The sequence below is a fragment of the Leptinotarsa decemlineata genome, unplaced genomic scaffold, assembly GCF_025532065.1.
Source record: "Leptinotarsa decemlineata unplaced genomic scaffold, Ldec_3_MD MMD2_tig00078422_RagTag_RagTag, whole genome shotgun sequence".
NCBI classification, from domain to species: Eukaryota; Metazoa; Arthropoda; class Insecta; order Coleoptera; family Chrysomelidae; genus Leptinotarsa; species Leptinotarsa decemlineata.
This window is the reverse complement of record NW_027412747.1, coordinates 8,107,008-8,125,010: the sequence shown is the minus strand read 5'-3', so window position 1 is coordinate 8,125,010 and position 18,003 is coordinate 8,107,008. Positions and strand designations below refer to the sequence as shown.

At 35.4% G+C, this 18,003-nt stretch overlaps 1 protein-coding gene across 2 annotated transcripts in view; it reads left to right on the top strand.

The window, feature by feature from the left end:
- Positions 1-18,003, top strand: part of ERR (estrogen-related receptor) — a 106,043-nt gene that overhangs the window by 3,473 nt on the left and 84,567 nt on the right. The window contains exon 1 of one of the 2 annotated variants that reach the window (XM_074186136.1): positions 17,129-17,419. The exons of the other annotated variant lie outside the window; for it this stretch is intronic. Within the exon in view, the coding sequence (XP_074042237.1) occupies positions 17,369-17,419 (51 nt within the window). The 5' untranslated portion in view covers positions 17,129-17,368. Of the gene's footprint in view, positions 1-17,128; positions 17,420-18,003 lie in introns of those variants that run through there. 2 annotated transcript variants of the gene reach the window in all.

Genomic DNA, 18,003 nt, shown 5'->3' with positions numbered 1-18,003 from the left:
TCACCGTGAAAATAGAGATCAAACCTAGCGGGTCGTATACCGACATCAAAGCTCGCAAAACCTTCCTCTTTGTAGGTTGTACCACCACTAAGTTTTCTAAAGTCAGTCTGAAGGAAAATTCGTCGTTTCCGGGATCCCACCATACGCCTAATATTTGATGTAAGGAAGTGTTATCGATATTTTTTGTAGCCGTCAGTAACATATTATCAGATAGCTTATCTCGAATCAGTTGGGAGTTCGTCATCCAGTTGACTACTTCGAATCCCGAAACCTTCTGAACTTTGCATACTTCTATTATCGTTTCTAGTGCTTCTTCTTCAGCGTCTTTAGAATCCAAGTATCATCTACATAGAATTTTTTGATAATAGCTTTTCGGATGTCTGGATTCGTAGAAAATTCCTCAGCATTCAAGTTTTTTACGAATTGAGCACATACGGGCGAACAGGTTGCTCCAAAAGTCATGACCAACATTTCGTAAATATCAGGAGGTCTGTCGCTTTCCAAATTTCGCCAAAGGAATCGTTGAGCACACCTATCACGTTCTTTATTCCTACTTTATGGAACATCTCTCGAATATCTCCACAAAAACCGAATCGCCTTTGTCGAAATTTCCATAAAATTACAACCAATGACTGCAACAAATCTGGACCAGAGAGTAGAGCATCATTCAAGCTCATATCTCTTGATATTGCTGCGGCATCAAAGACTATTAGCCTGATTGTAGTCGGCTTGTTGGGATTTTCTACAGCGAAATGAGGAAGATACCAAAGACGAGGATTATCAATTTTCTCTTCCTCTAAGCTCAACTTCTTTATATATCCTTTCTCTTCATATTGCATAATTTTTTTGCAATATTCCTTCCCAAATTTTTCGTTCCGACGACATTTTCTTTCAACACATTTTAGTCTTTGAAGTGCCATGAATTTACTTTCAGGTAGCTGTATGTTATCGGTTTTCCACAATGAACCGATTTCGTAGTTTTTTCCGGTATACTTTAAGGTGTTTCTCATCAGTTCTAATGCTCGTGAACTTTCACGAGATGGTCGGTCAGCTGCGATCAAAGTACCAAATGTTTCAATCAGATAAGATTTTTCTACCACCTTCTGCAGCTCTTCATCAGTCGTCTCTTTTTCACAAATGTGTAAAGTATGGGCTTTGAAAGAGTTTTCCCCGCTATTTGGACTTGGTCCGTGTACAGCCCAACCTAACTTACATTTACTGGCAACAGGAAGATTTTCTGGGCCGGTTCTTATCCGTCTCACTAATATCAGATGTATGTTATCTTGTTCAATAAGCAGTGAAGGTTTTTCGTGATCGATATCTTTACATTCTGCTGTCATCATCAATTTTGGAAACGGTCATGTCTAAACGAATGGAATTTTCTTAAACCATGACATTTTCGTTTGTCCATTGTAGACAAAGTGTTTCCTTCGTTCCAGATAGCCCAAATGTCTCTGCTACTTCTGCATTTGTGCAGTGTCACCGTAGACGCCTCATCACAAAGAGCAATCACTCTCAGAAGAATCGTAGTAAAAGGTTTGTTGACAGAGCATACTGTTCCTCGATTATCAACAGTAGTATCTCTTCCTATCGCTGCCTGATTGCTATTGACTTCTAATTATTGTGTAATAGAGGATGATAAATTTACAGCCGTTTGTTCAGCAAACGTTCCTCTTTTTACATTTAAATTTTTGATGATTCTTTTGAAGGCAACTGAAACATAGTTTTTTTCCGGTTACCGTTTCCCATCTCTTATTCAGGTCGTCATAATTCATATGTGGACAAATACTTTCTTGATGTATTTTGTCACAATAACCTCACGTCTTGTGAGTGTTTTGGGTGTGAGTATTGCGTACTCTTTCATTTCTCTTCATTTGATTTGTGAATTTCTGTGAGAATGTTTCATTGCGTGGGGTACTAACATTACACGCAAAGCTTGCTTTCTCGTTCAACCACAAAGAGAAATCTTCTAAATTGATATCACCCTTTTTCATTCCCACCTTTTCACCCCAGGATAATTTCATTGAATCCGGAATTTTCGTCAGTAATTCTCGAAATTGAGGATTTTCGAGATAACCTTTACTTCTTAGACTTTTCATGATCGAAACCATGTTGCTTACCTCTGCAGAAGAATGAATCAGCTTTTAAAAAGTATTTTCTCTTACGGAAGAGATTCTGTTCATCAAAGTATCTATGATGTATTCAGCTCTTCCGAATCGTTTCTCTAAAGTTTCAATCAGAAGGTCTACGTTAGTTACGGTAGTTACGGTAGTTAACATCATTCCTTCAACTGTTGTCTTTGCTTCCCCTTTTAGAAATCTCTACAGTTTTAGCATGATCTTTTCATTTCTGTAGTCACAAAACTTGCGAAGATTCTTGAAAGACTTATGGAACAGGGGCCAATCTTTGGGACTGCCATCAAACTGTGGAAAATCCTTCTGTAATATTTTTCGCATGTGAAATTTATCCGGATGCATTACTTCATGTGACGTTGGGTTTTGAGTTGTTGAAGCTGGGAGAGAAAACGTTCTGAGGACGTTTGCAACAGTATTACAAAGTTGTTGTATATCTTGTGGTGTGATATTTCCTGGTTTCTCTTCGAGAAATTGTCCTTCGACCTTGGGTATGTTGTCAGTGGGTTTCTCAGTTTTTTCAGGAATATGTGACGTGTAATCTACCTATTGAGATAGTCTGTTGATTTGTTCTTGTTCTTCAACTAATTCTCTCCTGATATTTTCGCTCCTTGCTTCTGATTGAACGTAACTGCTGTCCTCTTCTTGGGCATCTATCTCGGCTTCATGCAATTCTTTTTCGGGTTGAAGAAGGTGTAAACTATCAGCTATTTCCTTATTCTTCAACTCTCTACTGTTACTTTCTTCCAGGTCTAGCTCTCTGGATTTTCTTTGTAGCTCCCGTCTTTGTCTTTCTATTTTTAGAGCTATTTCTTTTCTTTTTCAAATCCAAACTACTTCGTCGAGATAATCCGGTATCCCTTGAGGCTCTCGAATGAACAGACTGCTTCGAGTGAACCTCATGTATCAAGGAAGTTGACTCGCCAGATTTATCTTCAACGACTTATTCATGTAGTTTTTCTAAATTGGATTCTGGTTTCTCACGACTTCCAAATCCGTTTGGCCATACGTAGTCCGATGATAGACTTTGATTCAGACCTGCACTTTCTTGCACGATAGTGCCAAATAATTATCGCCATTCAAGTTGCCGTCAATGCAAAAGGACCAATGATATGGTTTCCTACAATCCCTTCCCAAACATTAATCTTTTGAGGGTATTGCGTGTGTTTTTCTCTCATCCACTGAGGATTTCCCGTTGATCAGTAGCGGCAATTTAGCCGATTAGCATGACCGTTAAGAGACAAAGAACATACATACACTCATCAGAAAATGATGATATTGTTATCTAACTCACAAAAATAAGTTCTTCTACCAAAATCGTCTTACACGAGCTCCTGAGTAGGTGTCATTTTATAGAGATGCATTTTATTTTCTTTTAATATTTTTACTATTTACTATTGAATGTAGTGAATGCCTTTCTGTGGGTTTTCCTCAAACTAAAGTATCACATCTAATTTGTGTGATCATTCATAGCATTGGCCGCTGCTTTTTTTATCTGGCCCACATGACCAAGCTCGCGAAACTGCTTCTCTATTTTGCTTATTGTTCCTTGAGATATGGGTGGTAAATTAGGAAATTTCTCATGAAATAGGCGAGATACTTCCTGTTGTGTTCGGGTTTTATCTCCGTAACCAATCATTTGTAAAACTGTTATTTTATGCATTTGCGTTAATGTAACCATTTGCCAGACTTGAAGTTAACGAACTTTAAACTTGAATTTAAATACTGACAACTAATGTAACATACAAAACAATTTGACAAGGCGTTTTGAACTAACGTTGCCACAGAAATTATTTACAGATTTTTAAAGTATACCTTCTAAAAAGAGCATTGCTTAACATGAAATATATTTTGAGTATATTGCAATACGTTTTGAGTGTATTTTATCGAATTTCTGTAACCGCATGATTTTGATCTAATGTTGTTGCAATAAACTTGAAAGCGATAACATTTTTGAATAGAGAATGAAGATACCTTTCAAACGATATATCACAAGCCTATACTTCCCATTCAAAAAATTGGGGGTTGTATCTGTCATTCGACGAGGGTTGAAGGTAGGGATAGTATTCATTTTTACGTTGAAATATGTCATATTATAATTTAAATTTGACGTGTTTCGGGATTTTGTTGAAATATGTACCATAACCGAAATAATTCCATTTGGCTTTTGCACACTGTATAGGCTGATTCATGGTGGATGGCCCATTGGACGTTTCTGGTGAACCAGACACCAGATCACTTCGAAAATTTAATGGAGAACATATTCCGACATTCTATACCGAACTAAAATATTTTCGACAATGCGGTGTTGCCACTTTTATTAGAAAGTGAAAGCAACTTTGATTTTTCAAACGGAACACCCTGTATATAATGTCATTTTTGGAATATACAACAATTATCCGACAACTCTTCTTGGTATTTCCCTATATCTATATGTTACCGTTTTTAAAATATGAATTAATTTCAATTTTTTTTTTCGAAAATCATGACCTCTAAAATTACTGATATCTTTGAGTTAAGGAATACCATGGTACCAAAATTTGGTTAGGAGTTGGGTGATACTCGGAGGCCTCCCACACTTCAGCGTAATTTCCGTTACTTCAATACAGGGTGGTAAAAATACAGTTTTTTCGTGTGCTTGAAGAAATGACTGAAGGTTTATTATTTCAAAATGAAACACTTTGTGTATTATCACAAATTCAGGAAGCTGTACAAATTAGCTTTCTTTCTATGTATATCATGCGTATACCTAACTAGTCAACTTTCGAACATATCAGCATCAATTTGTGAGTATGTCCCTCTTCATAATGGTATTCCCATTCGATATTTTGTAAGCAGGTCATGATTACTATTTGACACTATCGTGACATTTTTGACATTTTCCTAATGATATTGCCATTTTCGTCACTTCAGAAGTTCCAAAACAATGGAACAAGCGTAAACTAACTAGTTTTCGCTTGAGAAAGGTATTGTATAGCGAAACACGTGTCGCAGTTCTTCTAAAACTCTTTATAGTGAAAATCATACAATAAACTCTATTAATAGTATTAATACGGATTTTCATATTAGTATCGACCAGTTCTATTCAATTAAAAATTGTCATTATTGGTCTAGTAAAAATCCTCACGTCACAAAAGAAGCCGGGTTTGAAGAAAAATTCAGTTGTCCATTAACATGCAGAAAACATTAAGTTTTCTGTATGTCAATAGACAACTTATTGAGGTAAGTGATATATGAAAAATCATTAACATCCAGAAGCTATCTGAATATTTTGGAGAATACTGTAGAGAACTTCGTCGATAATCTGCCTTTCAAAGTTGATCCAAATGTATTGAAATTGTTCTGAATTCATATAAATTTCTTGGGGTTCATTTGCGCTAATTCGGATACCTTTCGTTGAACTTTCTTCATGTCATTCTGATAATTTTATCACACCGTCCAAAAATAAGAAAACAAATTCATAAGAACTTCGTCTGAATAGTTTTGTTCCTTCGTTTTGAAAGGAAATATCATTCTGAAGGGACATTTTCACAAATAAAGGCTCTTAAGTCCGAAACTTGACTAGTTGGGTATGCGCATTATATACATAAAAAGAAAGAAAATTTCAACAGCTTTCTGAATTTGTAATAACCCACAGGGTACTCCATTTGAAATAATCAACTTTCAGTCACCTTTTCAAGCAAACGAAAAACTTGTATATTTTACCACCCTGTATTGAAGTAACGGAGATTACGCTGAAGTGTGGGAAGACTCCAAGTATCACCTAACTCCAAAATACATTTCGGTACCATAGTATTACTTAACTCAAAGATATCAGTATTTTTAGAGGTCATGATTTCCGAAGAAAATAAATGAAATCAATTCAAATTTCGAAAACGGTAACAGATAGGTATAGGGAAATATCAAGAAAAGTTGTCGGATAATTTTTGTAGATTCAAAAAAAAAATACATACAGGGTGTTTCATTTGAAAAATTCAGAGTGAATGAAAAATGATTGATTTATAGGGTAAAAAGAACATTCTACTGAGAGTAATACTATAAGTAAATCAATAACCAGTAAGGAAACAGACAAAAAAATATTTCTCCAGTTTAAGAAAATCTCAAGTTGATTTAAAATAAACTTTTGATTTCTTTTTGAAATGGAATAGTGCCTTAATTCACTGGGTATGATATTTTTGACATAATAAGAGAGTCTCATAGTTTTAGTTTCAATCTGGATGGCATTATATTTCTACTTTGATGTAATTGACGCAAAATATTATAAGAGCTCTTACACAAATTGTTTATATGTTTATGAAATCGGAGTTCTGAGTCAAGCCAAAGGCCCAGAAGATTCTTACTTTCTGAAATAACAAATAATTCATTTTCTCCTAATTTTATATTTATCGACTCTGCTATTTCAAGTCGTTTTCTTCGTGGACCGAAAATAATTAATTGAGACTTATTTGCGTTTAAATTGAGAATATGTGCAGCAGATATATCTAATAAGTTCTGAAATGATGTTACCTTTTTATCACTGTTTGTCTATGCCCTCAAATTTCCGGTGGGTGAATTCATATTTAGTATCAGCATTGCACCCGTACGGAGCAGGGGCGTATCGCTAGCATAACAGACTTGAAAACATAGATTTGGAAACTGAATGGAATCAATTTATCTTGAAATTTGTTTCTCGTAAACTGAAAGTTATTGTAGAAGTAAACGAACCAACAAAAAAAAACAACGACTTTGTTCCTGGTACTTAGGTTGAAATAGTTCCACTTAGTTTACCATTTTTACTGAAAGGAAATTGAATACAAGAACTTGAAATAAACCTCAGATACAGAAAGGTCCTCATTAATTCTGAAATGTTTGTACGATAATTCGAATTTTTTTGGAAATGCTATTAAAACAGTATGGCTTTATTCGAAATAAATCTACCATTACCAATTTATGCGCATTTAGTAACTTTGTAACGGATGGAATAAAAAATGGCTATTAAATAGACGTTATATACACTGATCTGACCAAGGCATTCGACAGAGTTGCACGAGGTTTTGATTTTGAAATTAAAAGCATTCTGTTTCACAAACAACACACTTGATTTCTTTCACTGCTATCTATCCAGCAGAATACAGTTCGTACAGTTCAACAACGTATCTTCCTTCAAATTCACCGCTACTTCAGGAGTTCCGCAAGGCTCGATTTTGGGACCTCTCCCTTGCGTGTTATTTGTTAATGACATTTCTCGGTATATCGGGCATTCTCAATTTCTTCTATATGCCGATGATCTCAAGCTGTTTAGAAGAATCGAAAGCGAAAAAGATTCTGATATGCTTCAAGATGATCTCAATAATCTATCTACTTACTTTTCAGTAAGTCTCTCTCAACGAAGCTGAATGCAAAATAATGAGTTTCACACGAAAGAATTTACCTACTATCAAAAACTATTTCATTAATCATACCAATTTACAGAGAATCAATGAGATGAAAGATCTCGGGATAATTTTTACTGGTGTGTTCAGTTTCTCTGGGCACATTGAATACTTAGTATCTGAATGTTATAGAAAAATGAGCTTTATCTTAAGATCTAGCCGTGAATTCAATCACGATACTTGTTTGTTACTCTTTAACTCTATTGTTCGTTCTAAGCTGGAATATGGTTGTCATTTGGAATCCAAAGACCTTTTTATATTCTGAAACTATAGAAAAAGTCCAGAAACGATTATTAAGAACACTCTTTTTCAGAAAACACAATGTTTGGCCTTAGCCAATTACAAGAATTTAACATGCAACCATTGAAAGAGTGAGTCCTCGGAAGTGATTTTTGTTTTTAACATTCTTAGAAAACTGAAAGTACCTGAAATTCTCAATTCAATTGATTTTATTGTACCTGACGTAAGATTGAGAAGAAGAGAAGTATCTATTTCGTACGGCCATTTTATTATTTACTGTTTTATATTGTAATATTTTATATCGATTTTAACTGTATTAATGGTACTCAATGAATGCTGTATGTAAGGAACTTTTGAAAAAACTGTACATCATGTAAGTGGAAACCATTCTGTTTGTTGTTCAGTATAAATAAATTTCTATTATATTCTGTTCTATTCTATTCTAAAATAGTAAATTGCGAGGTACCATTGTAAAGAGAATAAAATAAGACTTCGAAATAATTTTAAATTTTAGACTTATTACTTGTGGGGGGTCTAGGTAGAAATACGTTATGTCTGGTACCTTAAGAATTGAACTCTTCATATTTATACAAGTGTATATGTATAAAATTTACATATGAATTGAGTGGCCGTGTGGAATGTAATTCTGTGTCTCTCTCTCTCTCTCTTTCTCTCTGTTAATAATATATTACGGTTTTTTTTTACAATGAAGTATATTTATTCGTCCATTCATTATTCAAAACTTCTAAAAACAATACCATCCCTGTGAAGTTTTGTTGCGACGTCGGATAAAAATTACAAAGAGATAGACGTGGAAAATCTGCGTTTATATTTGCTACTTTTTATCTCGAAATTATTGCGACACAGTGAAGTAACTTCAATAGTTCATGGGCGCTTATGTTTACTTTTCCACTATCACATAAGACATTTATTCACTATTCATTTCAATATCTGAGATAACGTTTTTCTTTGCGTAGGTTATTTTTCTATCAATATGCAGTTTCTCCCTTTGTAAGTATATCTGCAATTGTTGGGTAATGAAGAACACAATGAAACGCAATTGACATTTATTTCATTTGTTTGAATATTCTAGTGCCACTATTCCATCTGTTTTTTTTAAGGACAAAACACAAGCACTACAGGAAAATTCTTAAGGTGCTCTAAGAGCAGTGCCTGTGCGAAAGTCGCGATTCACATTGGATTTGAGATTACATCCATTTGGAAAACGTTCTCAGGAAGTTTATTCCACATAAACGCCGTTCTCCAAATGAAAGAGTTTTTGAACAGTGAAGTTCGAGGTGTATTAAGTTGAATCTCAAAACTATGAACAGCAATAGTCTGTAGCGTATTTCTGACATGTACCGCTCTTGGTGGGTTCAAATGTGCCAATTCACTTGAACACTTCCCGTGAAAGTATCTATAAAAGAGAGACATATCTCCAAACTTTCTTCGATGTTCCAGACTATCAAGGTTGCAAGTGATGTTCGCGTATTCAATCAGGCGAATGGTGCTTTTCTGGATGGAATCCTGCAGCTTCAGGGTATAATATAGGATAGGATAGGTTATGAATAGGTTATTTATTATACCCATTTCAATGACTAATAGAATAATCACATATAATGGGATAATTGGAAAGCTATTAAGACCCCAAGAAATATCGGTGAAACAGCTTTTGGTAACATTTTCAATTTTATTATGTAGGTGAACATCAATTTTTTTAAGGTATAATTAAGGTATAATCGTAAAGTATACAGTAGTTTAGGAACGGCTGATACATTTTTCAATAACAGCAAGGAAGTGTGCATTTGGAAATCAAATAAGCGGGTAGAAGTCAGGTGAAGGAAATCTATCTTGTTCTACAAACTTTCACAAAGAGATCCCATAGTGTGAGGGGCACCAAGTAGTTCTCATTTCCATTTTCCTATAATTCGTTTTTTCAGAGACAACTTCCACAATGTCTGCAAGAGATTCTGATTCAGTCTGCTTAGAACTATCACTAATCATCTCCAAATCCTTCAGTACAATTCATCAATAGTGCCCATTTGATTTGGCCTGTGTTCATGAATTGATTTTTTGAATGGAACTGCACAAGCATTGAAAAACCCTGTTCTAGTGGATCGATGGGGATTCGTCGATTATAATATGTTTTGAGAAGAATGATGAAAGCCAGTTCTCAAATTATTTATTTTGAAACAACTCATAAAACAAAATTATAAACAACAATGTTGTTTCAGGCCTACTGTAAATAAGGTTAGGTGAGGTTAGGTCCAAAGTGGGTATATTCGACCCTCCACCGCAACCCGCAAAGGTTCATTGTGGCTCACATCTATTCACACTCGACCAAATAAACCCAGCTTCTTAACGAAGCCTATTAGTTTGTATGGCAAGTGGTCTTTCAGGTCAGATGGTAAGAGTACGGCTCTGCCGAACTCTAAAAACCTGATTCTGCCCCCATCGGGGTAGGCACAAAGTATGCGCTCTGCTGTTTCAACATTTTCCAAACAGATGCGACTGTAGTCCAACAACTGTAGTCCAACAACTGTTTGGTATCAAGCTTCGAAGGGTGCATAATGCATTGGAGTGAGCCAATCCTGGAAGATTCTGACAGAAGTCCATAAATGTTCTTAACATCCAGGTGTTCAGTGTTTGTTTGGCAAAGCCTAAAGCGATGCCAATGACAGGTTCTGGTCCGTTGAAGTTGCTCGCAGCACCCTCCTTTGCAAGGGAGTCAGCAGCCTCATTGCCTTCCAGGCCAGTATGACCAGGAATCCAGACGAGAGACAATCTGTTAAGTTTTCCTATAGAGGAGAGTCGTTTTTGGCAATTTGCTACCAATTTAAATGTTGCACGGTGGAGCCAAGAGCTGCCAACGCCGCTTGACTGTCCGAGAATATTTTTATTGACTTGTGTATGAGGTTGGATTCTTCCAATCTCTCCGCACACAATTCAATAGCGTAAATTTCCGCTTGAAATACAGTCGCATAGGTTCCAAGGCAGGTTGATATCTCTGTCCTGGATCTGCGACTGAAAACACCTGCACCAGAACTGGTGGGTGTTTCCGATACATCTGTGAACCAACAACTATCTGCTTTTTATACTTCCTTCTCCCGGAGGATCCAGTCCTCTCTACTCAGGAACAGTACTATATAAGGCAGTTCGTAGTTGACAATTGGAGATATAAAGTCAGAGTTCATTTCCAGAATGTTGTGACTTCCAGTGTCAACCAACAGTCTGTTGCACCCTGCATTAAACTGATTTGTGCAATTGGCAATGTGCACAAGTGTATATGCAGTCCATTTAGCCTATCTCTTCAGAAAAATGTGGAGAGGAGGTAGGTCTAGAAGGATCTCTATGGCCCCTGACGGTGTGGTACTGGTGGCACCACTGATGGCCAGACAAGCCTGTCTCTGTAAGCCAGAGAGCTTCGCATGGGCCGTTTTCTGTAAAGCCTTCGGCCACCAAGCAATTGCACCATAAGTGATGATTGGTCTGACAATCATCACATAAATCCAATGGATTTGTTTGGGGCCTAATCCCTAAGTTTTACCACAAATCCTTCGACATGTCCATAGAAACAGTCTGGTTTTGTGTAAAACTTTTTCCAAGTGAGCGTTCCAGGTGAGGTTTTTATCAAGGACAATGTCAAGATATTTCATCTCCGTTCCAAATGGAATGACCTCACCATTGAAGGAAAGTGGTGTTAGATCGTCCAATTTTCTCCTCCTGGTGAAGGGGATTATCAGAGTGTTGCTGGGGTTGACAGATATCTGCTCTAAATAAGGTACTCAGTTCTAACAAAAATAAACTGGTCCCCAACCTTCTTTCGATGTTTCAGGCTTTCAAGGTTGTGATGTTTGAATCAACAATCAAGCGAAAAGCTCTTTTTTAACTAAATCTAGCAGTTTCGAAATATGTTTAGGGGTTGAAATCCATATTATACATTACGTCATAAAGTAACATCCATTACGATTAACTGTTTTTAAAAATACAAATATTAATTACAACCTGACCTGTCATCGAGTGATTATGTTATTACCAGGTATTACCAAAATTATAAAGTATTTTCAAAATAATGAATAAAGGATAATAAACGTTAAATATTCAAAAATAAAATGAAATTACGTATTGTTATTAACGCTAATTTAATGAAGCAGTTGACGGTGGATCTCAACTTCAGATTATCTGAGTTACTACCTGGCCACGGGGATCGGAGGTGCGAACGTCGAAGCGAGGGGCGAGGCGACCATTCGCGCGGCACCGTTTGCAGGCCACGGGCAGTCACCTTCGCCGCCGCGACTAGTAGTAGTCCGACAGCGATATTGCTTAGAAATTAATATTTTTTTGGTTCAAGACCTATTATTTGGAAGAGATAGTGGAGTACATGATTTGAATAAGAATCGGGGTATAGATGGAGAATTCCACAAGAATAAGTACGAGAAATACAGATTATATCCAGAAAAATTTTTTGAGAATTTCAGAATGGGTATTGAAACCTTCGATTATATTCTTATGAATATTCAACCAGAATTGGAGAAAAAAGTTAATGTAGGTAAATATAATTTCAAGTGCCGCTGAAAAATTGTTTTTGAAATTGAGGTAGGTGCTTACCTATCTATACATATCCATCTATATTAAATCATATTTTGGAGAATTACCTATAGTATTCATAAGTATGAACAACTTTTCCCAAGAAAGTAATGGTCGCAAACGGATTTTTTATAACTAAATTTATTTGGAACTATCTTTGCCCAAAATATCAGCTAATTAAATGTTGCCCTGTATATTAATATTTCATGAAATAAAAACACTTTCAGATAATAATGTTATTTATTGCAAAAAACTTAATTATATGACAGTAATCTTTCGTACAATTGAAACAAAAAACAACTTCTAACTTGCAATTGACTGTAGAATGAATAATGAATTTCTAACTTTTTGATCAGTTTTTTTTTGTTCTTTTCAATCATTATGAATTATAATAATCAGACAGTCTTTTCGATGTTCCTTATACAATCTTTTCCCTTTATGTTTAAATTTATGCTGTGGATGAACAGACTTCCAAATAGCTGGTCTGGCTAGTATTTCTGCAATAAAAGTCTTGGTGTTCATTTTTCGCAACTGAACTCGTTTGATCACTGTACTATTCGCCGCGTCTGCCGCCCGACTCCGTGGCTGCCGCTCGACTCCGTGGCTCGCGCTGTACTTATTCATGCCTTTGTTTTGCTCGCCACCCGCGCCGTAATTCGTCCACGCGGTACGCTCGGTACATTTCGCCGATCATAAGTACATTGCTATGCGTTTATTTCGGTCGCTAGACGTTTCGCCGTTCGCATCGGCGAATGTCCCGTGGCCAGGCTGTATAGGATATTCACGTTAAGAAGGGAATGACGTCACAAGATGACAAGTTACGGCGTTGCCAACATGTGCACTATTTTGAACTTTCAAATATTTTTGTATTGTTGATTTGTTTTATTGCTATTAACCTTACTTACTATTAACTTACTTAGTCAAAATACAAATTTATTTAGACGGTTGGACAATGCTTTGGGCATATTGAATATTCGCAGGTCTTATCAAAAGAAATGATAAATTCTGAATAGAAAAAAAAGACCGACAGTTTGCGAGTTTTTTTTTAGATACGGCAACGTCTGAAATTTTACTATCAGTTGGGCAACTTACAAAATGAAATTTTATTAGTTTCATTGCTATTATCGAACGCATTTCATTTGGAATTTTAACGTTGTTATGTTGGAAATACAAAATTACCAAAAATGACTTCATACTCTTCTTAACGTGAATATCCTATAAGTCGTTATTATTATGGTTTCATTGATATTTTTCATGTATTTTTTGACTAAATATGAGTTTTTTCGATCTGTTTATTTGGTTGACACTCTGGCGTTTTGGCCAATGGAATGCGTTATAGTAAATTCATTAAGGGTAGGTAACTTAGAATGAATTATAGTGAAAATGATATATACTTTGCCATAATACATTTACCTACTTTGTAAGAAAATATTTCAGTTGAAGTGAATATAATTAGGTAGGTATTTATTTTTTTCCAAAAAAAAAATATTCAGTTACAATTTGATAGTTTTTCTGGATTATTTCTGCAACCATCATAAAACACTAAAAGTCTGTCACTATTTAGGCCAATCTAAGGAGTAGGCAGATTGAGACCTCGGTGTAGCGATATCTCTCAGTTCTCAAAAATGGCTTCAATGTTGAAGCCGAAAAAAATGCGGTTCAATCTGCCTACTTCTCAGGTCTCAGGCCAGGGTCTCAATCTGCTGGCAAGTGAGTAGTACAAAACGTTTTCCGAATTCTTCATCGACACAATTCCACTCATACAATGTGACAATGATTTCAACAGAATGGCTGAATTTTGTGAGATTATTTCTGATGGGTCAAATATGATCTAGCGTTGTTATTCTTCACGTTTCTCTGATGAATGGGCAAGTAAATCGTAAAAATTTCCAATAGTGGAGTGATTCAAATAACAATATGGCACGCCAAATTCGTACCCAAACTGAATGTTTGCTGAATAATCAAGTTATAACAAGCAATAGTTATGACACCTATATAGATTCTCTATTGCAATAAATACAGTTAAAAAAACTAAAAAAAACTAAAAAAAAAACACGCTTTTAAAGAACTTCTTACCAAAAATAAGCTTAAAACAATAACGAACGAAAAATATTAGTATTATTGTGAAAAAAGCGATGGGCGCTTGATATACAAAAAATACGGCATAAAGCGCCCACGCTTTTTACATAATAATACTAGTATTTTTCGTTCATTATTGTATAAAGCTTATTTGAAAAACATATTTTTAACTTTTCAGTTCGAAGTTCTTTAAAAACGTGTTCTGTACACTATATTTGTTTTTCATTTTTTGGGATCAATCAGCCGTATATTGTTTATTGGTATTTTCCGATTCCGGAGAGGGAGCCTGAAAATCAGCTACCAAGCCCAAGTAAGGCAGCAGGCGCGCAAAGGAGGGTTACAAATAAGCCAGCAGGCGCGCGTGTTGATAAAAAAATACTTTTTTTAAATAAAGAAATACATGTAAAGTGAGTTCGAATTATTTTAAGGAGGTTACGTAGAGCGCCATCTGCCCGCGAAAAGATCATGCAATAATGTCGATAATTCTGTCAAATACAGATCCCGAGCTTGAGAGTAACAAACAAACATACATACATATATATATAGGTGAAGCTAATAAAAGCGATTAAAAAAATTGGGTAGTTTTTCAACAAGATGGATCTAGTATATCGAAGAAATTTCTTCGATTTTCAGACCGATTGACAATTTACATTCTTTACATGCTGTTTATTGAAAAGTTTTGGCGGTTTCAATTCAAACCATTTTTTTTCATAAGTAAAAAACTGTAGGTATTTTATTTCACAGTGAAAACATAAATAACCATAAATGAATATAATCGGAATGGGAAAAAGGAATGTAAAATATGTTTTCATCAGTGAATTTCAGAAATGAAAGCAATTTTTCATGAAAACGTTAAGCGAAAGCCATGTTATTTGAGTTTTTTTTTCAAAACGCAAATGTTTTTTATCAAGTGAGTCACTATTCATAATTGCCACTGAAAGGTAGTGAATATCTTTATTATCATTATTTTGTAGTTTAGGACCTACAAAATCTGAGATGTCTGGTTATCGAAAGAAGATGAGCACTGTTCCTGAATTCCTTCAAGAAAATTCCCGAAAACGTTGAAAATGCCAGATAAACAAATCATTACATTTTTATTCATATTCATTATTTTGGTACAAATATGGAATAACCTGCGATCAGGGCCGTCGCCATGGGGGGATGGGGGAGCCTCTTCCCCTGCTTTTTTGACTTGGGAAAAAGTTGGTAAATTTTTGGCCTTGAAGATAGAAAAAAATGATAGTAAAAAATTGAATAAAAAATAAAAAAATTAAAATGAGAGAAAAGAAAGGGAGAGGTAATAAGAAAAGGGAAAGAACCAGGAGAAGGTTGGGATTTCTCAACATGCATAACTTGGAGATCCCATACTTTGAAATTCTGAGTTGTTTGAAAACTTCAAAAAAGTTTAATTTCTCCCATGTGAGAGAACGGTCCACAAATTTTGAAGTGATAATTTTACAAAATTCCTTTTCATTTGTATTGAATATTCCTATACATGATGGATATGGTGGAAGACCAAGGATCTTGGTCCAAAGTAGAATAATTCCCATTATTATTTAATTACCAAAATTCAGGGCCGTAGCGAAAAGAAAAACCAGGGGGGGAGGGAATCCAAATTTTCCCAACCACACCAGCAAAATTTCCTAACTTTTGAAAACATGTAAGCCGAGGGATTATATACTACTATAATATATTTATTTTCTTACTTAGCTATCCAAAGATTTGCTGAATGCTTATGCCCGTTAGGGTATGCACAAACAAAAATAAATTTTGGTAATTACAAAAATAATAATGGGAATTATTCTACTTCGGACCAAGGTCCTTGGTCTGCCACCATATCCACCATGTATAGGAATATTCAGTACAAATGAAAGGAAACAACACTTAAATAATATTGTGCTTATTGTTTTCTACTATTATTTTTTCTTCACGGCCCGAAATTTCCCAACTTTTCAAGTCGAATAATCAGCGAAAAGTTGGGAATTTTGTAAAATTGTCTCTTACTTGGGAGAAATTGAACTTTTTTGAAGTTTTCAAACAACTCATAATTTCAAAGTATGGGATCTCCAAGTTATGCATATTGGGGAATCCCAGTCTTGTCTTGGTTCTTTTCCTTTCCTTATTACCTCTCCCTTTCTTTTGCTCATAAGGAAAAGAAAGGGAGAGGTAAGAAATGACAAAAACCCTTATTTTTCCTTCAATTACTTAACATTGTGATGAAAAAGTTCCACCAGATAGATTTACTTGCCTTAATTACAACCATAGAAATTATAATATATGATAGTATATATCTATGATTACAGCCCGTGGTTGTAATCAATTTAATACCACGACTTTATCGATGGGACCACCGTTTCTGTTTTAACAATGGTCTTAGTCAATACGATTTCACTGTTAATACAATGAAGCAGATTTATTAATGATCTTCCCTAGTTTTCTAGATCCCAGTGGAGACAGAATTTGAAACACTCGGTATATGTTTTATATTGGAAATAAGATAGGAAAAAAAACATCTGTACTTCGAAATCCTGCGGGCCGCTCCGCTCGACCTCGTTACAGCAGGACGAAACGAAAAAGAAAAAAAAACGATCCAGCTGTTTGACCGACTTCTGCCGAAGCTATCTGTTGCGCTTTTGGCGATCTGCGCTGAGAGATCGAGCCTAGGCACGTGGTCATTCTCGTTGCGGTAGTCAGAAGCTTTTTAATTCCTTCTTGGTTTAGTGATACATCGTCCGTTCCTGTGGACGCGAGAAACGGCATCATCTCCGTGGCTTGTTTCCGTCCTTGGTGGACCGTCCAGCTTTTCGGCTTGCGTTTCGTTGAGTTTTCGTTATCTTTCCTGTGTTTTGTCGCGGAAACGTTTTATTTTGACGAGAGTTTTCAGTTTCAGTGGGAATCGCGCTTTTGGTTAATTGATTGATGTGTTTCATGGAGGAGAATTTCGCTATGGAGTCTTGGATGCAAAATGTGGTACGTTGTTTCCAGTGCCCGATATTTTACCTCCAGCTTGGAATGACTTCGTTTTTTACAGGATTTCGCTATGAATCAATTAGTCAATTTTTATTTTTCGCTTTCTAGGTAATAAATAACATTGTTGTTAATATTGTCTGAACGTAATTTGGGGAGCTACATGAATTATTACTGGCATTTACTGGTTTTTGAAATAAAAAAAATCATTCAATTAATCGAACTAAAAGGGTAAATTACCTAAATTCCCACAGATTTATCCAAATTATCGGCAACACATCTTATTTTGTCTATACACTTCATAAACATAGTATACTTTTTTCGGGACTGTCTCTGTTCCCTTTGACAAATTCTTATAAAAATTTACAAATAAAACAATTCAGGATTATAGTTACAAATTTTCACAATACACCTACCCAGACTCGACACTAATTTACGAAATCAAAGTAAAGTGTTTAATTTCGTAAATTTGTGTAGACTACCAGTCCAACTAAAGAAATCATAGTTGTAGTGGAGTTTTGGAAATAAAGTCTATATCGAGAAACTCATCAATATCTCAAATAATTAGTGCCTCTTCAATTCGTATC